At 42.3% G+C, this 25644-nt stretch overlaps 1 protein-coding gene and 1 long non-coding RNA gene across 4 annotated transcripts in view; one reads left to right on the forward strand and one right to left on the reverse strand.

Annotated features, from left to right (window-relative positions):
* ANXA13 (annexin A13) overlaps window positions 1–23548 on the reverse strand; it is a 50945-nt gene extending 27397 nt beyond the window's left edge. The window contains exons 1-3 of one of the 3 annotated variants that reach the window (XM_019459906.2): window positions 23448–23548; window positions 21945–22067; window positions 99–174 (exon numbers count right to left, since the gene is read on the reverse strand). In XM_019459906.2, coding sequence (XP_019315451.1) covers window positions 99–174; window positions 21945–22067; window positions 23448–23462 — 214 coding nt within the window. In that variant the 5' untranslated portion in view covers window positions 23463–23548. Of the gene's footprint in view, window positions 1–98; window positions 175–21914; window positions 22068–23447 lie in introns of those variants that run through there. The other 2 variants (XM_019459907.2, XM_019459908.2) reach the window with 2 other exon arrangements.
* On the forward strand, window positions 111–21951 carry LOC109273183 (uncharacterized). The gene is made up of 3 exons (XR_002082889.2): window positions 111–195; window positions 19318–19407; window positions 20489–21951. It is a non-coding gene; the product is annotated as an uncharacterized LOC109273183 (long non-coding RNA).
* Window positions 23549–25644: the final 2096 nt, after the last annotated feature.

Consider the following 25644-nt stretch of genomic DNA (forward strand, 5'->3'; position numbering starts at 1 on the left):
AGTGGGAGGTCATCTTCCTAAGATCATGGGAAAGTTGGACAAGAGATCAAATATAATCAACTTCAAAAGTAAATTTAAAAACAAAATAGATTCCATACCCATTCCTTTGCAGGCTTTGTTCAGCATTTTGGCATCCTGATCCACATCAAAACCTTGATGACTTCTCGCTTTGGCCTGGAGAAAATAATTGAAAAGGTGAGTGGACTGGACAATATGGGCATTCTTGAATTATCTCTGGCTGATGTTGGCAGCTATTTAGAAGATGAAGAAGTCATCCAAATGAGGGACCAGCTGCCACTTTATACATAGGTACATGCGGAAATCAGCTTGGGAAACTCTGGCCCCAGAGAGACGACTGGTACTCCTTGGAGCCAGCTGGCCTTGGATGACCACTGAGAATGGGCCTCTCTGTTCATAAGGACAATCAGCCTGGCCATCTCTGGGTTGAGACATTTGGACATCAAGCCTACCTTTGTGTGACTGCCTCTGAAACAGAGAATAATACAGTGGGCCAATGTCCTGGAATGCTGGTTCTACCCTCTTGTCGTGAGACACAAGTGTGTCTAGGGAGTAAGTGTTGGCAGGCAGAAGCTGAGGGTTCTAAGATTTTATGACAGATCCATCCATTTGGTGACCTGGGCTAAAGCTTTGCCATCCACACAACGAGAGACATAACATTTAGTTTGCCAGAGACACCTACCGACCAGAAATAGCAGAGTTACTGGTTTTTACTGTTCCTCGGGGAGAGAAAGTTCTGTTCGTATACCAAGTTAGGGCTTCTCCTTTTACTTCAGTCATTGGTATAATAGATGCACTAATTTGTCCACAGCTACCTAAGTCTATGTTATTATTATCTGCTTACAATTTTTCTTTCAGCTGACTTAGCTGGGTTTTACTTAAAGTTATTTTTAAAAGGAAATTTTCTATTAGCACTAAAATGGAAAAAAACAATATTGGTTGCCGAAACAAAAGCAACATAAAAATAAATGCATCACTATTAAAAATTTAAAGGTGTGAGGTTAATTGCAGTGACACAACTATTAGCTTTGAACCTACCCTGTGTTTTTGCAATTCTTTCCCTTTCCTCACAGAGATTATCTTTGATGACACGTGTCACTTATTTCCCACCCTTCAATGAAGGAGTGATCATGCTACTGTCTACACCACCTACCCAATTCCCCTCTCCCGCCTTTCGTTTTCCTTGGCCCCCATTGGGAAGGCATAATAAACCACATAAAGCACAGTAGACATATTGTACTTATTTGTCTGGCATTGCTATTCCTTTGGTGGGGGGCTTCCCTTTCCCCCATTTTATGTGTTTTCACGGGGGCTGTCAGTCATGAGGCTTGAGCCTCCTTGTCCCGCCCTTGGGTGGGCACAAACCCTGCCACTCTGGCAACTGTGACTGGTTCAGGAGTAGGAGTATAATCCAAGCAGTATCAGAGTCTTTTCTTTGGTTGATATTGAGATAGAGAGAGAAAGAGATGTCTTCTGACTGGGCTTGTTCAGCTGAAAGAGTGAGTCTAGGCCTGCTGGTTGCCATTTTATCCTCTGCACGAAGGGACATGAGTTCAGAGTGAAGCAAGGCAGAGACAAAAAGAGTGGAAATATGGAGAGAGAAAGAGATACTGAATACCACTGTATAAATCCTCGGACGCAGCAATGCCTGTTTCCTAGCTCTTCCCATTTTCATTAATAAACTACGACTTTCTCGAAGTTAGTAAGTTGGGTTTCTGCCCTTGCAACCAAAAGTGTTCTGAGTAATATCCACAGAATAGAAGAGGGCTGACTTCTAGGCCTTTCTTAATAGAGATTTGTGTAATCCTAGAGCCAAAGGGATCTTCTAGGGCCGCCAGTCATCTCTCTGCCTTATGGGATCCCTCCATTGCACAGCCCATCTTGAAGTATCTCTTTCTGAAGCATGCTGGGAAGGGGACTTACATCTCTTGAGCACCTGCCACATGCCAGACAATTTCTTCGTTTACAGACCTTTCTTCATTATTAACCCGGAAGAGTAGCCATTAGGAGTCTAAACTTACAGAGAAGGACATCAGGCAGGTTAAGTAAGGAAGGTGTCTGAACACTTGCGGGATATAGGCAAGCCCAGCATGGTTTGCCTCCTAAAGCCCATGCTCTCAGTCCCATGCACCATCCTGCCTCGTGCTCTAAGTAGGATGGGGGCCTTTATGTGCAGCATTTTTTTCTTTCCAAATCTCTTGTGTGGTGTGAGAAAGCTATCTGGTGCCACTGAAGGCTTGCTGGCAGGACCATCGACAGAATTTTCAGGGCTCGATGCAAAATAAAAATGTAGGGTCCTTGTTCCAAATGGATTTAGAACTTCAAGATGGTGACATCAGAGCGTTAAAGCAAGCGCGAGGCCTTTCTGAGTGCTGGGTCTGTGCACCTGCACAGGCTGACACTATGGAGCCCGTCCTGCCTGTTGATCAAGTTCTCCGAGTGTGGGAGAGTGGCAAATGGCAATCTCAGAAGAGTGAATGGTGTCTTTGCTTTTCATTAGAAGGATTTTGTGGAAGGTTCGGGGAGTGAGGTGCCATTGAACCAGAGCAGCACACATCTCCTCTTAATAAGCTGTTCATAAACCGTTCTGATGTCATTTGAGCCTCATCAGGGCAAAGAATCTGGTGGGACACTTATATTTGCCCCACCTCACGTAAATTGAAACAGAGGCACAGGGCTCTGTGAATAGCTAGGGAGGTTGTGCCCTGGCTGAGGGGCAGGGGGGCTGGAGTCCAGCTGGGATTACATTTGCTAAGCCAGCAGGGCTGCTTCTCCCCCAGAGAGACACATTTTTTCCTCAGTTGCACAGAGATGCAGCCAGGACTTGCAGAAGCCCTGTGGAGACTTGCTTAAGATCCCCTGGCCAGGTGATGGCTGCGGGGGAGCCAGGGGTAGACTCGTTCTGTCAAGTATGAAGAGACACTTCCGTCCTTCGTCCCCTTACTGTTTTAGTGAGGTGGGTCCTTGATACAAAAATAGAGTTAAAGGAGCCAAAAATAAAGGGGGGGGGGACCCTCTGAACATACCTAGTTTATCCAAGGCCAAAAGATGAAGTGTCATTTAGTCCCCAAATAACAGTGATATTGGGGGGGTGGGGGTGGGGAGGGCAGTGGGAGAATGTTGAACTACACGTTAGGAGCAAAGATGACGTGGAGACAACTTTTTCTTTTTTGCTTAACTGAACATGCAGCATTGAGCTAGTGAGACCCTGTTGGACTTCCAACCTATAGAACTATAAGGCAATACGTTTATGTCATCTTTAAAAAATTAGTGTACAAGTCTGCATCTGACACACTTCAATCTGCCATCAAGGCAGGTGGAAGTTAGGAGTTCGTAGGTTCCTTCTAAGGACCACTCTTAGCCATGTTGGTTATCTTTCCTAATCCAAAGAGTCTTGTTCCTCATAACAGCAGGCTATTTGATGTCAGAATAAAGAGATCACATGATGGGACTTATTTAAAGGCAGGGAGGGAGGCGAGAAAATAGGCTGTTAGGAATTTCCCCCTCTGCGTGGCTGGGACTGCCTCCACAAAGGACATATTATTCATCAGTGCCACCCAGTGTTGATGCAAGGGGTGTCCTTGGCTTGTTCTAATGAGCTGGGTAACCATCTTCTCTGGAATGTATACGGAGCGGACATTCCACCGTTCATTGTTCATTGTTAGTGATCCAGGCAGCTGACTTGGGGACCTCAGGCCCATTTGCCCATCAGATTTCATTTTTGAAACCTGAGGCCATGGAGCAGAACTTCCACATAAAGCAGGTCTGCAGGAATATGAGTCAGGCACAAAATGGGGGTACAGGGGACTCCAGTATGAGGACAGATAGGACTGTGATGATTTGAGCAAATACACAATGTTCCACTTGCTTTCAACTTTAGGCGAAATAGAGGCAGAACAACATTCCTTTTTTTGTTTTCTTTTGATTTGTTGTTTAACAGCATTTACACTGACACTCAAGGGACACATTAAAAAGACAAGATGTCAGATGTTAATAAAAATGATTATAGAAGTCTGGGCTTTGAGCCCACATGAATCCAAGTTTGAATGTGGTTCTATCCCTTAGCAGCCATGTGAACTTGAGCCAATAACCTCTAAGTGATCATTTCCTCACCTGTGAAATGGGGGCAATGTCTGCCTTGTAAGATTTGAGGCTTATGCGAGATAACATTTCAAAGGCCAGATAGATAAGGAGCCACAGAACTGCTAATTTTTCCCTCTGCTTCTTTGGGCCATCTCTTGTTTTTTTGCCTTACAGTGAGGTTAGGTTTTCAATTCTGCATATTTCCACTTGACAAGTGTGAAAGATTTACATCTATCTATCTATCTATCTATCTATCTCTCTATATCTGAGAGATGTCTTCCAAACTTGAAATTGTAAGATGTAGATGTATCTCCAGTGCTCCAAACTGTATTTGAATCCCAGAATAATTGCTATTACTCATGTGACCTTCGGCAAGTTTGGGAGCCCCTCTGTGCTGTGGTTTTGTCATGGCAAAATGTGGCCAACAATAGTGTCCACTCATAGGTCTCTTACGAGAATTTAAATGAAGTCATTCATACCAAACATCTAAATGAAGCGTAGCAGAGAGCATGTTCTTAAAAAAATGTAAAGGATTAATAATGGAAGGCAGATCAGCAAAGAACCTTCTAGAATATTTGAAACCGTCTCCTGCTCACAGGGTTTCTACCTTGTAAATGGCACTCTAAGGACTGGTTTTTCATTGATCACCTGCAGTTTGGATCTAAAGCTCCAGACACATATTTCACACCAGGCAGTGAAGTGGTTCACAATTCAGGCTGCACGGAGTCAGGTGACCTGGGATGACACCCAACACCACATTTTGTTAACTGCCTCATTTGATTAGTGTGATAATTGGCACCTCATGGGGTGTGAGGATCTCACTGAGATACAGCCCGGGGGGGTCACTTGCCAACGTACCAGTCAGGCTCACAATGGGAGCGAATACCATGAACTCTACAAGAGGCACTGCCTGGTGCAAAAATGAGCTGGGAACTTTCCGTCTTGTTTTTGCTTGCTTCCTTCCTTCCAGCATGTCTACCTGTCACTTCTCTGTGTCTCCATGTTCCTGCATCTTAAACAAGGAAATGAATGATCCATTTTTCTGGAAGGAGGAGTTATACAAAATGAACTGAGATGCTATGAGCCTGGAGGCAGAATGAATGCCGAAAACACCCACTCTGTGAAATGACTCAGAGACTGGCCAACTTCAGCACATCGAGTGCCTAGGAGGGAGGTTGGCTGTTGTACCAATTCAGATACCACATCCCCTACCCTGCCCCACCAGCCACAAGGGCCAGAGTGGTGACACAGACAGCCGACCAAAGGCTTCTCTCCTGGTCCAGGTCAAGGAAAGCTTAACTCTTGGGATCAAAGGGAACATTTTAAGAAAATCTTCCTCTAGCTTGCAGCAAACTCTGGGGATGGAGTTTGTGAAAATTTAGCTGAGGGATATGATTGGCAGACTGTTGCTATGTATTATGTGGTAACCAGGATGTTCCAGGACCCAGCCTTAAGCGCACTCCTATTTAAGGCCACTCCCACTCATCAGTCCTGGTGACCTGATGTATTTGAAGAGCATCAAGACTGGGAAATAAGAATATACTTCTCACGAGAGACATGGGAATTAATTAAAAAGCAATATGCCATAGGCAAATTAGAATCTCCTCTGAATGGTTCCTCTTCTCTGCCCGCTTCCTTCTTCTTTCCGCCTCTTTTTTTCCTCCCTCCCCTTCCTTCAACAGACAAGTAGTGAGGGTCTGCTGTGGGGCCAGCACTGCCCTGGTGAGGGGGACTTGATCAATGAAGTGCAGGTCTTGTCCCCAGGGAAGTAAACATGCAAGCAGATCAATGACAATTCCGTTTATAATGGGGCATGCATGTTGGGTGCAAATCGCTGAAAGGAAGAAGGGGAATTTTTAGGGAGAAGTTGACATTTGTGCTCGTTCATGAAATATGAGTTAGGCAAGCATAATACATACGTATGTACATACACACATATATACGTACATACATACATATGTACACAAATAAGGAGGGGTGACCTGCCACTGAACTACTGCGGAACGGACATGATTGATCTAAACAATACACAACGATGTAATGTGGACTTGGGAGTGGGACCTACAGCGTTCAGTTATGCTTTGCTCCTTACCGGTTGTACGACCCGCGCCCCAGGCAAGCTGACCCATCTCTCTGAGCCTTTGTTGTCTCAGGTTTAAAGTCGAGGTGCACCTGTGCATGGGCAGCGTGAGGTTTGGATGCAGTCGTGTTGGGGATGTAGTGCCAGGTTACAGTGAGCACTTGGTTGGTGGCACGTAGGAGGTGCTCAGTGACATAAGGATGTAGGGGTCATTTGTAAGCCCTGAAGTATTATCAAAATGTAACGGGAGTGGCATTTTGTTTGCTCTTTCCAGTGCAGTTCCCCAGAAGCCCTGGCTTGCTGAATTTGCTCGGTAAATATTTGAAAGTGGTTGCTTGGTATCCAGGCTCTGAGACAGGAGGACTCTCAGGAAGCGCTGGAGAGCAGAGGGCTCATTGTTACACTGATCTCAATGGTGTTGCTTTTGGAGCCAACATGAAATCAGGAGGAGGCTGAGGAGGTTAAAAATGAGAGCCAGGATTAGAACCAGGTGGTGGCCTGGGCATTTTAAACAGGAGCAAGGTGGAGGCAGGCAAGGGTTGTGCCGGGGAGAGCCTCAGACATGCCTGAATTCTGCCCAACATAAGCAGTGACCGTTGCCCCTGCTAGTTAATGGTACCTTGAGCCAGTGCTGGTGATTTGGGCTAAACCTGCATAGATTTTAGTCGTTAGAGAGTTAGGGAAACTGAGGTCCAGTTCGGGAAAGAGACTTCTTCATGGTCACATTGGTATCCATCCCCCCAAAGATGTCTACCCTTGAACCTGGCATGATGCTATTTTTCTCTCCTTACCCTTTCTAAGCGTCTCTTTTCCATCTGAAAGATAACAAGGTCTTGGGGGTTGTTACAAGGATATGCATCAAACATACTTGGCGGGAAGCTGGGCACATGGTGAGTGTTCAGTGTTATTTTTATTACTTCCTTCCATCTTGACCTGATTCCTATGGAGTGTTGAATGAGCCCCTGACATGTTGCTTTGTGTGGCACCTTTAAAATAACTGATTACATAATTTTGTCCTAAATCAGAAACCATTTTGTACTTAACAGATAAGTAGTAAGCTGGGCCAAGCGTTGAAGAGAAATTTAAGGGATTAACACTTAAAAATGAGAATGACAGCAAAATACAAAGCACTTACTATGTGCCAGGCACTGGCCCAAACAACTTAATCCTCACAAAAACCCTATGAGGTAAGCATTATTACCTCCTATTTTGCAGTTGAGAAAACCAAGAAACAGAAAGGTTAATAAGTTATCTGAATCACACAGTTACTAACTGATGGAATTCAAACCTACACAATCTGGATCTAGAAATTCCACCATTGGCTTCTCATTAACTAATTTTTTTGTCTCTCTCAAAATTATTATTTTTAAATTTAATGGTAGAAAATCTCAGTCCAACCCTCAGAATGCTAGTATTTTATAGATACGCCAGCTAAGACCTGTGATTTGTCCACTGATCAGGGAAGCCAAGGACCCCTTGCATAGCTGTGAGATCAAGAAATGTTCTTGATGAGACAGTAGGAAGTGAAGTGGAAAATGAAGGCCAGCTACCACTATTTGCAAGGCAAAATGGATAGCCTCTCCCTGTGAGCAGAGCATATGTGTAGGAAAGGCACTGTTGTCAAATTCTGCTCTCAGTATCTTTTTGAGTCAAATGGAATCATGTGTTCTGCTTTTCATTTGTGAACTAAGACTAATACCTATGTAGCAAAATCTTGGGAAGATGAAATAAGACAATGTGATTCATTATAGCATTATTCACAATAGCCAATACAGGGAAATAACCTAAGTGTCCATCAACAGATGAATGGATAAAGAAGACGTGGTGCGCACACACACACACACACACACACACACACACTTACACTTACACACAAAATGAATATCAAGCCAACTTACAGAAACAGAGACTAGAATGGGGGTGGGGGAGAGGGGAGATGTTGATCAAAGTGTACAAATTTCCAGTTATAAAATGAATACATTCTGGGAGCCTAATGTACAGCATGGTGATTATGGTAATAATACTGTACTATATACTTGAAAATTACTAAGAGAGTAGATCTTAAATGTTCTTACCACAAAAAGAAATGGTAGTTATGCATAATGCAGGCATTAGCTAAGGTTATAGTGGTAATCATTTTGCAATATATAAGTGTCTCACATCAACACACTGTTTACCTTATATTTATGTGATGTTGTATGTCAATTATATCTCAACAAAGCCATATGAAAATATATTGTGAGGGTTCTGGGCAGGGAGATTTTATTATGATGATCCAGAGCTGGCAGGGGAGAAATTGGCTTTTCTGCCCTTCTCTAGCAGGCTGTCAGGACACCTCCTCCTTTTCTTCCTCCTTCCCCATCTTACCTCAAACCTTCCTGTTCCCTGTTTACTAAAACATCTTGCCCTTTGAGTAGTAGAGAGATCATAGCTAAGGGACTGTGGTGTGCCAAGGGGTTGAAATTTAGCAGAGGCAGTCTGAAGACAGAAAAGCATGAGGCCAGCAGGATGACCAAGGTTTCCAGCATGTTTATTCTTAGGGGTGACTGCTTTCCAGCCTGATAAACTGTCACATGTTTTCATAGGTAAAATTTCATTTCTCCCTACCTGCAGGAATCTAGGCACACTGACTGCAGATTTACCTTATTAGGAAGGGTCCATGAATGTTCAGTGGGGGAAGAAGAGGAGGGGTACTGCAAGCAGGCTCCTCACTGTAACTTCCCGAGTCCTCAGAGGGCCAAGGGGTTTGGGGGTTGACGGGCCTCATGCTCCTCCATTTCTTAAACACCTGGTTGCCCACTGTTGAGTCCACTGGCAACAGTGGAGAATGTATCTACTTAAGGGAATTTGCTGAAGCTATATCTCCTCTCTGAAACCACTTATGACCCTCTTGGGAAAGATTGAGGACTTTCTGCCAGTTGGGCCTAAGGTCGCCAACTGATTGCCCAAGACTCAGGGTTTCCTAGGATGTGAGATTTTCAGTGCTGAGACGTGATGGTTCCAGGCTAATCAGGATGGTTGGTCACCCAAGCTGGAGCTGACTTTGCAAGCTTTCAAGAGACAATTGTGTGCATCTCTTCCCAACTCTGTGTTCAGTGAGGTCATGTTGGTAACTTGAAATCAGCTGTGATTTCATATTCATACTATGGAAATTGGCTCATGGCACAAATTGGGTTTTTGTCCTCCCCTGCCCCAAGAGCTGGTTGTGAAACATTTTCTGGCACACCAGTTTCTTTTTTGTGCTTATACTCCATTCTAGAGACATCTATCAGATCTTCTTAAGATACATTATTATATTTATTCACTAATTTATCTCCCTCCCTAGATTGTAAACCTCTTGGAACCAAGAACCATGTCATATTCCTTGTCATATCCAGCACCTACCATAATGCCTGGCACATTATAGGCACTTGGTAAATGTTTACATATTGATGGAAGCTCATTTGAATTCTCTGCAGCTATAGGGTATTTCTCTTCCCTTCTAGAGGCGGAAGAATCTTCTTCCTTTGTATGTTACAGAATATGCCACATCTCTTTTCCTTTGCATCCTGGCCTCACTCTAGTTTGTATCAATGTCAGGGGTCAGTGGCAAGAGCGGGGACAGAAGAGGGGGAGAGTGGAGTTATCCAGTTAGACATCTTGAACTGATAATGATGTCAAGCCTCCTAGGGTAATGAAGCAGAGAGAATGATAAAAGGAACAGTAAACTTAACCAGGACACCCGGGAGAGCTCAACTGGACCTCACCTGGAGGCTTAACAAGAAACACAAATGGAAGTGAATGCCTAAGGCTTTTAGGTCTGGAATAGTTTGAGCTAAATAGAATTTGATGCTCTTAGACTTAAGACCTATGGAGGAAATAGTGGACTCTGAGGAAGATGCCCTGAACACAGATGGATAGCTTTTCAACCCTGGATACACATCAAGATCATTTGAGATAGTTTTTTTTTTTTTAATTATTTGAGAGAGAGAGAGAAAGCAGCGGAGGGGACAGAGAGAGAGAGAGAGAGAGAGAGAGAATCTTAAGCAGGTTCCATGTTCAGTGTGGAACCTGATGTGGGGTTCAATTCCATGACCCTATGATCATAACCTGAGCTGAAATCAAGAGTCAGACACTCAACAGACTGAGCTACCCAGGCGCCCTGAGATTTTTTAAAATAGACAAATGACTGAGTCCCAACCTGATCCTATTAAATCAGAATCTCTGATGTAAGTATTTGCAAAACTTACTAGATAATTCCAACGTGAAACCAGGGTTAAGACCCACTGGTCTGACAGAAATTAGAAACTTTCCCATTGACATCCCAATGAATCAGAAAGACAACTTAAAAATGTGCTGAGGCTTTACACAAATAAGAAATCCTAGCCTTTGTTAAAGGAGCAAAAGATAAAGGGAAGAGGTTTATCATAGATTCTGAGGGTAGAAATTCAACCCAGGGTTTTCAAAATGGGTGACATGGAACACTGAATGTATTAAAGCCTGTTGGACTTTCAACTGAAAAAGGAATTCTTTTTAAAATTCTCTCTCCGTTCATCATATTGAGTCATTCTTTGCCTCGTGATAGTATGTCTTTCACACTCTTTCAACCCAGAGATTGGCAAACTATGGGCTATGGTCAAATTCTGGCCCATCATCTGTTTTTATAAATAAAGTTTTACTGGAACATAGCCAACCTACTCATATACATTTAGTCAAAGGCTGCTTTCACACTTCAGTGGCAGAGTTGAATAGTTGTAACAGAGGTTGTGTGGCACACAAAGGCTGAGATAATTATTTTCCCAACCCCTTCTCTTCTTTATGCAAATAGATTTTTTTAATCAGAAAACAGATGACAGAATCTGAGCCTTCAGCTGGCAGTAGTATTTAGTTAGAATTTAATATAGTCTTTTTGCCTTCATTTAGTTATCCACATTTATATCAACTGATAATTGATTTTCCATTTATGATACTAACATAGTTTCTTTTTAAGATTATTTTTTTATGTCAAAAAATGAGTGAATTTAAAGAAAAGAGATAATAGAGCTATTAGCAGCATAGACAGCATATGTGTTTGGCAACATTCATGAAAGTCATATTTAAATCTGAAGTTTGGGAAACATTGAATGTATCCAGTCCCCTCATTTTACAGGTAAACTGAGGCCTAATTGTTGAGCCATCTGCACAGGGTCACTTACTTGCTTATGAAAAAATCTGGAGCCCTCCCTCTCAGGACAATGTTCTTTTACCTCTCACTGGTTACTCATTTGTACTTTGAAACTAATTAGCATGAATGCAAAGTATTGTACTATTCATGAATTCAGAAACAGAAAGATTCTGGCAACATTTCCACGGGCATGTTTAGTAGACATTGATGGGCAATTTGAAACACAACAGAGGGGCCATTCACATCTTTAAACATGAATCTTGGGTGATAGTGGCATATTGTTTCATTAAGTTGATTGTTTCTTAGGCATGGTTTCCTTGGAACAATACATTTGACTTTTTTTTTTTAAATCTTGCTTTTTTGTTGTTGTTTTAAATCAAAATCTACTTAAATGCTTATAGAGCAAAAAGGAGACTACTAATTAGAAAAAATATATATATTGCATTGTACTCTGTGGGGTCTATTTAAACACAGTTTCAATTGTATAAGAGTATTTGGTATTTCACCATGTACTTATTGTTCTATTAGCATTCTCCATGGTCACAGCAAAGCTGATTCCTCCATTCTTAGACCGTCTGCCCACTTGGACCCTTTCAGAGATCTGTTAATCGAGGAGGTCGACAGGATAGCCAGTCAGTGTGTAGGAAGCCTGAGAATTCAGGCTAACCTTAAAAGGTGATAAGAACACATAGAACTGTTACACTATTGATCTATCCTTTCAGAGATGCAATTTTAAAGTGACACATACGAGGGGCACCTTGGTGGCTCAGTCGGTTAAGCGTCTGACTTCGACTCAGGTCATAATCTCATAGTTTGTGGGTTCAAGCCCCACATCAGGGCTGTGTTGACAGCTCAGCGCTTGGAGCCTGCTTTGGATTTTGTGTGTCTCTCTATCCCTCCTCTGTTCATGCTGTCTGTCTTTCTCTCAAAATAAATAAACATTTAAAAAAATTTTAAAAACAGTGACATGTATGAAATATGTGTTTGGCCATCATTCTAAATGGATAGGAATATTTGCATCATTTGGCAAATAAGTCTGAAAATAGAAAAAACATCCACTTGAATCAGATCTTGATATGATTTACATATGTATGCTGACTGTGTATTCTTGAAAAATGAGTGAAACTTTTCAGGTTAAAATAAATGACCTGTCTTCTAAACGTGGGATTATCTATATGTTGGCATTTTGAGAACACTTTTAATGAAGATTGATATTGTTAGATCATTTTCCAGAAAGACAAACTTTCTCAGGCTATGCTTTCTGTGTTATACATTGAGTTAGTGTGAGTTGAGTTGGCATTATGCATTGAGTTGGTGTGATACCTTGAGTTGGTCACCTATCAAAAGGTGACTAGAAGGTGGGGACCTGACCTTAAGGAGATCTGACCTTAAGACTCTCCAACATCTAGCGCCCTAAGGTGGTGGGCACCATCATTTCTGAAGGTACTGACAATATATTCAGAAGTACAAACAATGTGACTGGCCCACCATGCACTGAGCTCTGATATAGGGAGATTATATGGGGCAGTCCTTTCAGGGACTACACTCAGAGGAGAGGTGAACAAATGGACTCATGATTGTTTCAGTCAGTGACTTTTCATTGAGCACTGCTCATCTGGGCAGGAAAACTTTGCTCAGCTCAACGGCCTCAATGCTGGATATTTCTGTAGAGAAGCCTTTCTCACTCTGGCCATCAGAGTTACTTATGGATTAACAGTCTTTTAGGGGGAAACCGCTGCCCCTCGCCTGCTGTTGTCACTATCAGGAGGACAAGGGTCAATCTTGAAGATGGGTTGGCTCTACCCTGTGATAAGAAAGGCAATCAGTGTGAGGGAATATCTAGGCCAGAGGGGCAGGAATACATGGTTGCAGGTAGAAGTTCAGTCAGATAAAGACATTATGGGGTCATCTCCTGCCCTATTGCCTTGCTTTCCCTAAGGTCTGTGTCTCAGAAGCAATTCTGTCTCTCTGGGGACATTTGGCAGTATCTAGAGACATTTTTTGTAGTCATAAGTAAGGGAGTGCTACTGATCTCTAATCCTAGAGATCAGCGATTCCTCTAAACCATCATATAAGGCACAGAACATCCCCTCACAGAAGAATTTTCTGGTTCCAATATCAGTAGTGCCAAGATCTAACATGATGAGTGTCTACCACCCTGGCCTAATGACTGCAACAATGCTATAAACATGTTTCTTTAAAAGGTCTTGAGAAGGCTGGGCTTCTGGTGCAAATGGCACATAGGTACTGACAAAGGCAAGGTCCCCAGTGACAAAGAGCAAATTGCTGTGCTTACATAAAAGGGAGGATTAGAAGTGGACCATGATGTCTTTCTTCCTTTAATTTTATTTCAAAGAAACTAGATGACAAATCTGAAAGGTAACTAGGTAACTAGGAGGAAGAATCTGACTTAAAGTTGGTCATCATCCTGTCATCATCCTCTGTTCTTTGTCTGCATCACAGTTGTAGGCTTCAGAGCCTCAGCTGGAAGGGGCCTCATCAGGCAGCCTCAGCTGACTCATTCTTAGGGGCCCTTTAGTATTGTGGTGGGCTGGACAGCTTAGAGCTTCTACTAGAGGTAGAATTACATGCCCTGTATGGAAACAAGATTGCATCCTGGGGGAAAGTGACTGCTTTGAGGTTGTCCACAGATTGTTTTGGGAGTCAGAGACCTCTAAAGAGTGTTAAACCTCCAGATATCCAATTACTGCTGTATTGCATCAATGAAAGTGAACTTGGAGGATAAGGTGATTGTGGGGAGATGATGGTCATTCCTCAACCATGAAAGGAACCATGCCTTCAAGAGTTATGAAAAATGAAGCACTTTTCTCATTAGAAAAGAACTGTCCATTTCCTTCTTCTATTGCCAAAGGCCGTTTTTCTGCCAATTCAATGAGAGTATAAACTTGGGATTCATTGCTTGCAGGAAAAAAAGAAGCAAGTGTACTCTGGGGTCCTCAAGAGTCAACGATAAGTGGGTAGACGGAATTGGAAAGAGAAAATACTGGGGGCTGAGCTGGGTCATTACAGCATTGAATGGTGCTGTGTAAAAGGCATAGCCAACAGTATGTGGACAAGTTTTGATTTGCTAAAAAGGAAACAAGGTAAAATAGCTAAATTTGCTTTGAGCAAATTTCTGTCTCCAACAGAATCAAAACAATGAATGTTATTCTTTCCCCTGGTAAGAGTTTAAATATGCATTGGATCCAATCCTATTAATTACTTCTTTAAAATTCTTTTAAACATTTTAATCTTCCTTTTCATTTCCACCACAACCATCCAAACCCCCATTACAGGAAGGGTGAATTATTTGACTGCCTTTCTATCTTATCTTTGAGTCATCATTCCCTTTCTATTTCAGTCCATCCAATATGGCAGCAGACACAGCAGTAGTAATATTAATAAAAATCATAGTTATAAGAAAGCAATATGATAAAGCAATATCCCCAAGCCCCAAGGATTGGTAAAGCCAACCTCTGCCACGGTGGCAGTTCAAGGATTAGGTACATGACCCAAGTCAAACAGAATTTTTCCCTGACATGCTATAGAAACTTAGGGGGGGAAAAAAACCCCTCTTTTCCTTGATGTTGTTAACGTGGAGCTACGTGAGGCCATGGCCTTCTCTGTGGTGCCCAAACTATCTGTGGCCATGCCTCCCTCTCACCAACAACTTTTGCTTCCCACACCACTGGGGAAAAAGAAAAGGTTCATTTTCAGTGGGAGAGAATGAGCCCAACATGTAGAAAGAAGGAGAGAGAGCGAGAGAGTGAGATTGAGGAAGAACGTGCTAGTTGACAAGATGATATCTCCAGCCCCAGGGATGAATCACGATTCATGGCTGTCCTCTTCCCCTCGGCCAGTGATTGGTCTAGGGACAGGCTTTTGACCAACTCTGACTAATGAGATGGGATGTGATGCCTGCTTGGGGGCTTTCCAAAAAGATTATTCTCAGTGCTAGGGGAGTGGTAAGAAGAAACGTACTTTTTTCTCTGTCCCCTTCCCTCTTACTTGTGATCCTATCGCGTGTGATCATGAACTTAAACATAGACCACTATCTTGTACCCATGAGGGGAGCTGCTGCAAACACATCAAGGGTGGCAGAATGGAAAGGTAGACATGGCATGTGTCCTTAATGATGTGACTGAACCACTCAACCAACACTGGAATCCCCTCCTCTCAGACTTCGTGTGAAGGCTAATAATTAAATGTCTTTGTTACTTAAGCCACTCTTCGTCTTGTAGTCTACTACTTGTACTCACATACTGACTTGAAAACAAAACAACTATGAATTTGGACTCCTCAAATTACCTCAAGTGCAGCCTTCTCTCTTGAGTTTCAGATCCAGCTACCCGCTAGGTGTTAAACCCAGGTGTCCCATGGATATCTCAAACTCAGCAGATCCCAAAGCCAAATTCATCCTCGCATTGAGCAAACTTCCAGTTTGTTCTATCCCCAGGACGCACGCCATTCATCTGGGTACATAAGCCAGGTACCCGAATCACTCTGTAGTCCTCCTTGTCCCTCACCTACCTGTCCACTTAGCCAGTTACATCTATTTGACCTTCCCATCAGTCCTCTTCTCTCTGATCCCACTGCCACTGTTTAAGTTGGGAACACAGGCTCATCATCTTTCTCCAGGGCTACTGCCTCCTAAGTGTTTCATTTGCCTTTGGTCAGGAATCTCTCCAAAACTTTCTCTACTAGCTTCTTCTAGCATGGTCCATCCAAAGTGCATCTCTGACCTTGTCATTCCCTTGTCTGAGATTAGTTATGGCTCCTCTATTGCCTAAGATACTAGTTCTCAAAGTGTAGCCCCTGGACCAGCAGCATTAGCATCATCAGGTAACTTGTGAGAAATGTAAAATTTGGGGCCTTGCTCTACTGAATCAGACACTCTGCAGATAGGGCCCAGCTCTCTGTTTAAACAAACCTTCCAAAGGAATCTGATGTATGTCGTTTAGAAAACACTACTGGCCTAAAGCAAAAAAAACCCAATTTCCTTGGTGTAGTAGGTTGAATAGTATGCTCCCCAAATGCGTGTCTACTTGGAACCTCAGAACGTGACCTTGCTTGGAAATAGAGTTTTTGCTGATGTAATTAGTTAAGAATCATGGGTGAGATCATCCTGGATTTAGAATGGGTCCTAAATCCAGTGACTGGGGTCCTTAGAAGAAGAGAAGTAGAGGGGAGGGCCATGGGAACATGGGAACATGAGATTGGGACTCTCCTGCCCTGAGCCAAGGACTGCAATGCCTGGGGCCACCAGAGGCTGAAAGAGGCAAGAAAGAATTCTTTCCTACAGTCTTCAGAGGAAACGGTGGCCCTGCTAACACCTTGATTTTAAATCCCTAGACACCAGAACGTTGAAAGAATACATTTCCATTGCTTTCAGCCACCCAGTTTGTGGTCCTTTGCATATTAGCCCTAGGATACCAATACACTTTGCATAGCAAACAAGGGCCTTTAGGACGCCCCTGTGCATCCGAGTCGCTGCTCCCTGATCAGTGATCTATCAAAAATATGCGTGGTGCGCCTGTTATGTGTCAAGCCCCAGTGATGGAGCCCTGATGAGCGGTGGCAGTGCGGGCCCTGCAGAAGCTCCCGGCCAGGGGGAGGGGCTAGCAGCTGCACAGGCAGGTGATGTTTGACGGATTCAGTGCTCTGCAGGGCAAGAGGCTTCTTGTACCTCTCTGCACGTACTCTGGCACCATAAAGATTGCCCTTCTGCACCTTAGGAAGCCTCTCCCACTCCTTCCTCCCACACAGAATCACTCTCTCCCCTAAGTTTTGGACGTGTTTCTATTAGTGCATTCGTTGCACATCGTTGTAATTGTTTACTTGTTTGCCTCCCTTGCTAGACTGTGAGCCATTCAGAGGGCATGGACTGTGCTCTTTTATTCCTCTTTTTATCAGTGGTGCCTCAAACAGCACCTGGCTCATGGGAGTTTCTTTAAAAAAAAAAATGTGTTGAACTGATAACGAGGATGAAGAGTGGTTTCCTTCCTCTGTTGGCAGAGGGACTCGAGCTTACTTTTCTCCATGCAGCGCTAGGATGAATTGTGGGAGAGACTGCAGCCTGGGGTCAGTGGAAGGGGCAGAATGGGGCAGTTCCCTGGACTGCTTTTGGTGTCAAAGGCCCTGGAGGAGGGTGTGGGACTAAGTAGGCTTTAAAAGCCATCATCCGGGCATCTCTGCAGGCTGAGTGATGGGAATGGTTCAAAGCTGGGGCACAGCTCCAGCCTACGCCTGTGAGAGACTTTTGCTTCAAAGTTGATTTTCTTCCTTTCTTTTTTTCCCCAAAGTTTATGTATTTATTTTGAGAAGGAGTGAGGAGCGGGGGAGGGGCAGAGAGAGAGAGAGAGAGAGAGAGAGAGAGAGAGAGAGAGATTCCCAAGAAGGCCCCACACTATCAGCACAGAGCCCAATGTGGGGCTCGATCTCATGAGCTGTGAGATATGACCTGAGCCAAAATCAAGAGTCAGATGCTTAACTGATTGAGCCACCCAGGTGCCCCTCAACACTGATTTTCAAACTTGAGTGTACATCAGAATCACCCGGAAGGCTTGTTCAGGTGCAGTTGCTGGGCCTTCGCCCCAGAGGTTCTGATTCCATAGATCTGGAGTGGGGCCTGATAATTTGCATTCCTAACAGATCCTAGGTTATTCCAGTGATGGCCTGAGGGCCACATTTGGGCACATCCCTGCACTAGAGGAACACATGACATAAGACCCATAGTTCTCAACTTTGGGTACATTAGAAATTAGTTGTGGAGTTTTTAAAAAGTACAGATACAGGAGAACCTTACTCACACATTGGTCGGGGCGGGGGGTGTAACTGGTCATAGGGATTTGGACTCCAAATGAGTAAAACATTGGCTTGAGTAAGCCTTTCCCATAAAACATAATGAACTGATGAGTTGATCACACGTTTATTGAGCATTTGCTATGTGCTAGGGTTTGTGTCAGTAATGGGGATACAGAGATGAACAAGACACTGTCCTAGCCCCAGTGAGCCATCAGTCCAGTCTGGGGAGGATGTGTGAACAGCTAGTTCTAAAATCCTGTGGGAGGGGAGTGATGACATTGTACACAGAGTAGCATGGAAACACTAAAGGGGAGCATCAGATCTAGGGGAAGAGGAGGAAGCTCAGGATCGGGGGTAAAGAGGAGATAATGGTCCACTTCAACAGATTTAGAAATCCCAGTAGGTTAGCATCTAGTTGGTATAATGTGAAGAATTTCTACCTAAATCCAAATCCATGCTTCACCTCTCCGTGGTCAAATTACCTCATCTCTCCATGCTTCACTTTCCCCAGATTGCAAAGGGGATAATAATCCTGTCTCCCTCACAGAGATGTGTGGACCAAAGGACCAAAAGGACACGTGTACATGGGGGACTTGGTAGAGTCAAGGGCTCAGAGTTCATGCACACAGCCCGGGCTCCCAGAGCAGCTCATAGTCTAGCAAGCGCTTGAGAAATGTCAGTTATCCTCATCATCCTTCCAGAAGGCCCCCTTGAAGCCTCCAGTTATGCCCGCCATCACTGGGAATTTGAGTTCTGGCTGCTGTACAGCAGGGCAAGCATCTGCTAGATTCCATCCCCTACACCAAGTGGCCAACCGCCCCGCCCAGGCTCCTACAGCGTTAAAGCTCTTGTGTCAGTTTTTCAGTTTGCAAGTTCTTCCTTCCATTGGTATATTTGTCCTTGGCAAACTTTACCCCCACCTTTAAATGACTTTAAAATGTGGGCGCCTGGGTGGCTCAGTCGGTTAAGCGGCCGACTTTGGCTCAGGTCATGATGTTACAGTTCATGAGTTCGAGCCCCGCGTCGGGCTCTGTGCTGACAGCTCAGAGCCTGGAGCCTGTTTCAGATTCTGTGTCTCCCTCTCTCTCTGCCCCTCCCCCATTCATGCTCTGTCTCTCTCTGTCTCAAAAATAAATAAACGTTAAAAAAAATTTAAATGACTTTCAAATGACTGCTTTTTATCTTCCAGAGACAAGAAACCCCTAAAGCCAACATTGTGTGTGATTGTGTCTCAAATGCAGCCAACTTTGAGTGGGAGGCTTGTTTTTAAAGGAAGAAGGTATGCTTTAGTGCATGTCCTGTTTTGACATCAGAGGCCCTTTTTGTTTCCTTCTATACCCACGGTGGTGTTCAGGACTAATTTGGGGGGATAAATGATTTCCTGATGGGAGAGGTAGGACTGTGTGGTCTTAGTTTCTTTCGTGGTTTCTTTAGGGTTTGAGAATCACACTTCAATGCACACTCTCGGTTAAAGCCATACTTACGTTATCCCAAACTCCCAGTCACATTTTTACTTCCCTCCAGAGCCTACCTTCTTTTCCCAGGCATCTGGACCTATTCCCACCTCGTGTGTGGCTCCTGGGTGTTCCTAATCCACCTGCCTCGGAGCTTGCCTGTTCATCTGCTCCAAGTCCCAAACTGTTTTCCATTTTAGACAATATTTACATTGGCTAAATATTGGCACAAGCAAGTCATAAAATGTGGCATGCTCACAAACACCGTGGCAGATCGCTGAGCAGATGTTCTAACATTTACCAGTCGGTTTTCACTTATGGACATTTATAATGACACCTGCTTTCATTGGCGGTATGCTGCTCTGTTCTTGTAAGAATAGTGTTATGCTCCAGTTCCGCGTTTCTCAAACACAGCTGCACGTTTGGAACCACCTGGGGAGCATTTGCAAATCCCAGTGCCCAGGCCAACCACCAGACCAAGTAATTCAGACTCTCTGGGGGTAGAACTCAGGCTTCGGTGTTTTTTAAAACTCCCCCGGTGATTCCAATGTGCGGCCAACTGTGAGCACTCATTCCCCAGTTTAGTGCTTCTCAGACTGTACTGTGCATAAGAATCACTTGACGATCTTGCTAAAACGCAGATCTGATTCGGTAGGTCTTCAGGAGCTTTGGGTTCTGCATTTCTAACAAGCACCCAGGCCATGTAGATGCTACTCCTAGTCCAGAGACCACACTTGGAGTAGCAAGGCAAGTCGTGCCTAGTGCCTTGAAAATAATTTTCCAGAAATCATGTGTCCTCTTGAGTTTGTCCATGGCTCCCTCCCTATTGCTCTGCCCATACGCCACAGCCACACTCCAATGGTGAAGGGATTTCACTATTGATTTCAATTTTCTATTTTCTTCCAGATAGCGATTCTTCTGAAAACAACCCACACAAGAGAAGAGTCATCTAGCTAAATCTGAGCAGATTTTCCTGTGGATCTTATTTTTCTGTCTATGCACAAAGCTCACTGAGCACAAGGTCATGTCCTCTAGGCTAAGCAAACTCTGAATATTGCTTGATTAGCAAATGATAGTAATCGCGATTATTACTGCTCCAAATAGGTTAGTCACAAACACGATGTCTTCAGTTGAAAAGAATCATTAATGATGGCAAAGGGATTGGGGGAAAGCGCAAAACAAAAAAGTAAATTTTCAATTCTCAGAATTGGCTAGGAAGCCCTCTGTATCACAGCACCTTGGAAAATGTAATTTCCTGGCCAATATCCTACTGGCTTTGGAGTATTGTTTGTCAAGCATCTGTCTGTGCATCCTGGTCTGTGGACATATCCTTGGGACTTTGTAACTTTCCTAGTAGGCTTTTAAAATATGTATTTACTGCTGGTAATAACTTAAAAACTAAATATAAAGCATATTGAGTCATTAGGATGACCGAGGCTAGCACATGATTTCAACGCCTGCATTTGTGTTTCTATTTATGAATGTGTATATGCCGAATAGCCATATTTTAATTGTTGCAAGCGAATGATAAAAGAACAGAGAACAGAGGGAGGTTTAATACAAAAATCACACATTTTAGCCAAGAGAAGCCCCGATTGTTTTATAGGGAGTCTTACAAACAAAAGTTTCTCAGTTTTGGATAGAGAAACATAATAGTAGAACTAAGAAATCATGCACCACATCATATTTTAGACATGCTGCAACACAGAAGAAACCACATTATAGCCATCAGGACCGTTTTAACATTGAGTGTAGTCATTTAATCCCGGCAAAATAACATGGTCTGTTATGCTAAATCAATAACATGCATTTATTTGCACATTAGCAACTTGTATTTTACTAGTATTTAATTTTACATATTTGTTTTGGTTATGTAACTGCTTCAAAACTACCAGCATTATAGTTGGAAGCTTGTACATGTTCAAGTAACTTTCTAATACGAGCAATTCAAGTCATTACCAGGACGGTTTTCTGTCCAAAAAGGTTTTGCATTTACTTATTTTGAAACACAGTCTTAGAACATATTCATTCCTTGTGCAATGTTAAATTCCATTAGTATTTTCTAAAATGTCCTACTGGCCATACTATAGCACCATGCTCTCCATTGGAAGGCACTATTAAGGGGACACCGATGGGAATGGAAACTGGGCTCCTAGATTACATTTTTACATTAGCTACAAACATTGAAACAGACATTTGTTTGTGTGGGGAAAGATTTCTTTGCTTGGAAGTAATGCCTGATGATGACATTTTCAGGCCAGAGGATTGTGGAGGATCCACTGTGACAAGTCATTGGTGATAATACTGGGCCCACGAGAGAGCCCAGTCATACCTATGATTTGGAGGGAAAATCAGTGCTTACAGGCTGTTGGGCCTCTGGCTCTCCATTCCCTGGTGCGTGGCTGAGAGGCTTCACGGCTGCCGAGGGTTGGATGTCCCCTTTGGGCAAATGTTGACTACCTTCTGAGAGGGAGTAAGACTGGCTCTGAAGATTCAAAAAAGAGATACGTAAAAATGCTAGACCACTCACACAAGCCAGAGGCCCCGTGGGGTTGACATTCAAAAGATGAAAATGTCCTCCTGAACTGCTATGGCAGGGACCACTTATTCCTGAGGCCCTCTGTGGCTATCAGCACTATCTTAAAAGTAGGCTTCAGGGGCAGCTGGGTAGCTCAGTTGGTTAAGCGCCCGACTCTCAGTTTCAGCTTAGGTCACGATCTCACGGTTTCATGAGTTCGAGCCCTGCATTGGGCTCCTGCTGACAGTGCAGAGCCTGCTTGGGATTCTGTCTCCCTCTCTCTGCCTCTCTCCCACTCACGCTGTCTTTGCCTCTCTCAAAATAAATAAATAAACTTAAAAAAAAGTAGGCTTCAGTTTCTCTGAAAGATATACTGAACGTAAGGCTCATAATCTTGACTAGCAAGAAAATGTTATCTACAGAAGATTTTAAATATAACACCTCCCCAAAGAAGATATTTGTAGGCTTGCAACCATTGAGTGCAAATTTAGTTTATAGCAAAGGGGAAAAAACCTTCATAAACAAAGCGATAGTTTACAGAACATTTTTGAATTTTTTTGTCTTTGCTTCTAGTTTACATACAATAAGTCATTTCTTGCCAGGGGAAGCTACAGTTGGTGCAGTAAAACCTTATTAAAATTTTCATTGCAACAGTTTTAGATATACACTTTTCAATGTAAAAAAAAATCACAATTTAACTCAGACCTGCCTTGTGTGTCGTTGGTTTCAAATGGTAGTATTTTAGTCAATTTTTAGTCATTAATAGTTTATAGACACAGTATTCACATGAGCGTAGACATTTCAGAATAAAAACCTAAATGTTAAGTCCATTCCTTGGATATCTGCAAATATCTGAATATTTGATGCTGCTTAGAACTAATACTGCTTAGAAATAATATTTTCACTTTTCAGTCCAAGTTCTATGGCCTTGGCCTCATAGGAGTACTTTTACCTTGGTTTACAGATATTTGTAACATGAACCTGTCTTCCCCACAAAACCCTTATGGGCAGAGCCTACCAGATTTTGTGCAACTTTGCTACAACTAACAGCTTTAATCATACATTCCACAAACACGTATTAACCATTTGCTCTCTGTGGGGCACTGTTTACTATCTTGTTTTAAATACTTCTCTTTAGCCTCTCCTGAGAGATTTTTGACCAATGGAGAAAAAAATATATTCCAAATGCATTTTAAAAGCATGGTATGCTGTTGTGAAAACCAACAGTGAGGAGTAATCACAATGGTATAGTGCAAAATTATTAATCACGATTTCATAGTTCAAATTTCTCCACATGCTAACTAAAATGAAAACTTTGTTTGATTCCCAAAGGCAATAAATACTTACATGACGATTGCCCATTTTCGTTTTTCTAAGATAGTTGTTCTGTATTTCATTAAGAGATCAGGTCTCCTTCAGGCCAAGTTTATAAGAGTTTTCCCAGGGCGTAATATCTCTTGTGTTTAATAAGTAACTTTTGGCATTGAATTTGAATACATTATTGGGGATGGGTAGGGAGTGGTGATAGCTACAAATGAGCTTAAGCTTCCCAAGCTACTTTGTAGACCATCTTTTTAAAATAAAATATTTATTAATACATCAAGTATGGGCTTTTTAAGTTGAATAGAGAGCTGCTTTTCGACTAAAGGGCTAAACCTGTCTCACTTCTGGATTATTGAAAGGGTCATAATTTGTTTATTTTGGGTGTTTATTTAAAATTTTGTAGCTTGTAGTAATAATAGCATTAACCAAACAAGACTGAAAAATCTTACCATCTTACTAATATCACCATTATTATTACACAGAATCTTTTTGAGGGCAAAATTGAGTTATGTTAACATCATCTTTATAATCTAGCTGGTTTTTGAATTAAAAAGTAATATGTGCAGATGGTAGTTTTTTTTCTAATAGTGTGAAAAGGTACTGTGAAAAGTAAACCTACTGACTTCCCAGGCCCTCCTCCTGGTGGCTTCTTGTGAGTCCTTCCAGAAATTGTTTGCATACACAGCCCTGTCTACCTGTCTATTTATCTTTCTTTCTTTCTTTCCTTCTTTCTTTCTTTCTTTCTTTCTTTTTTTTCTTTCTTTCTTTCTTTCTTTCTTTCTTTCTTTCTTTCTCTGGACTGTGTTTTTTTGTTTGGTTTTGTTTTGCTTTGTTGTCAACACATGGGTTTATACAATGCATTCTTTTCCATGCCTTGTATGCTTCATATACTAAAGACATAATATGACACGGACACATTTCTTTTTCAGTGACCACATAGTAGTTTACTATGAATATGAACCAAACCTTACATCATCAGTCCACTATTCAAGGTCATTTTGGGTTTTTTGTGTGAGTATTTTCATTTATACATCTTTGCCTGTGTGTGCGTGTTTATCTATAGAATAAAATCTAAAGATGTAATTGCTGGACAAAGAGTAAATGCATTTACAATTCTGATGGATCTTGCCCAGCTGTCCTCTGCACAGGTATTGAAACATTGAACTACTCTCAAAGTCCAGCTAACCCATGAGCCTGACTTCATTTTTTAAAATTAATTAATTTAATTATTTTGTGAGACTGACTTTTTTATTTTTATTTTTTTAAATGGTTATTTATTTTTGAGAGAGACAGACACAGAATGCGAATGGGTTAGGGGCAGAGAGAGAGGGAGACACAGAACCCGAAGCAGGCTCCAGGCTCTGAGCTGTCAGCACAGAGCCCAACGCAGGGCTCGAACTCACCAGCTGTGAGATCATGACCTGAACCGAAGTCAGACGTTCAACAGACTGAGCCACCCAGGCACCCCAGAGACTGACTTTCTAAAGACAAAATGTATATCCCCCTAAAATAATATGCCAGTGTCCATATTTTTCTACATACTGGCCACACTAAATATTATGAGAGTTTTTCATTTCTTCCAATTTCAAAGATGAAAAATGGTTATCTCAGTGTTTAATGTACATTCCTTTCTTTTGATATTCTTTTTGTTTCTATATAGCATCATTTTAATTTTTTTTTCCTGTAAATTTTTACTTAAATTCTAGTTAGCTAGCATATAGTGTAATACTGTTTTCAGGAGCAGAATTTAGTCATTGATCACTTACATTCTTTTGATATTCTTGATATTATATATCACTTCCCTTAAAAGTCATTTGCATGAATTTTTCTGTGGTCTCCTTATGTCCTTTATTTTTATTTTGAGTTATAAGTCTTTTCGTTATTTATTTATAACAACATTTTATAATAAGATCTAGGCCTTTGTCAAATGTAACAATTATTTCCCCCCAATTTGTTGTTCGTCTTTTGTTTCTGTTTGAGTGTGTTTTGTGCATATATGTGTGAGTGCAAAAAGCGTTAGTTTTTATGGATGTATTGACTTGCTTAGAAAAACATCTCTACATTGAGATGGTCAAAACTTCTTGTACATTTTCTTCAAGTTTTTTAATGGCTTCTTTTTTAAAGGCTTACATCTTTGATCCATTGTAATTGACTTGATGTAGAATAAGGAAAGAATGGATTCAGATTTAGTTTTGGTTATTCAATAAAGCTTAGATAGTTA

The sequence above is a fragment of the Panthera pardus genome, unplaced genomic scaffold (genome assembly GCF_024362965.1).
Source record: "Panthera pardus isolate Hobbes unplaced genomic scaffold, ASM2436296v1 HiC_scaffold_7, whole genome shotgun sequence".
Classification (NCBI taxonomy): domain Eukaryota; kingdom Metazoa; phylum Chordata; class Mammalia; order Carnivora; family Felidae; genus Panthera; species Panthera pardus.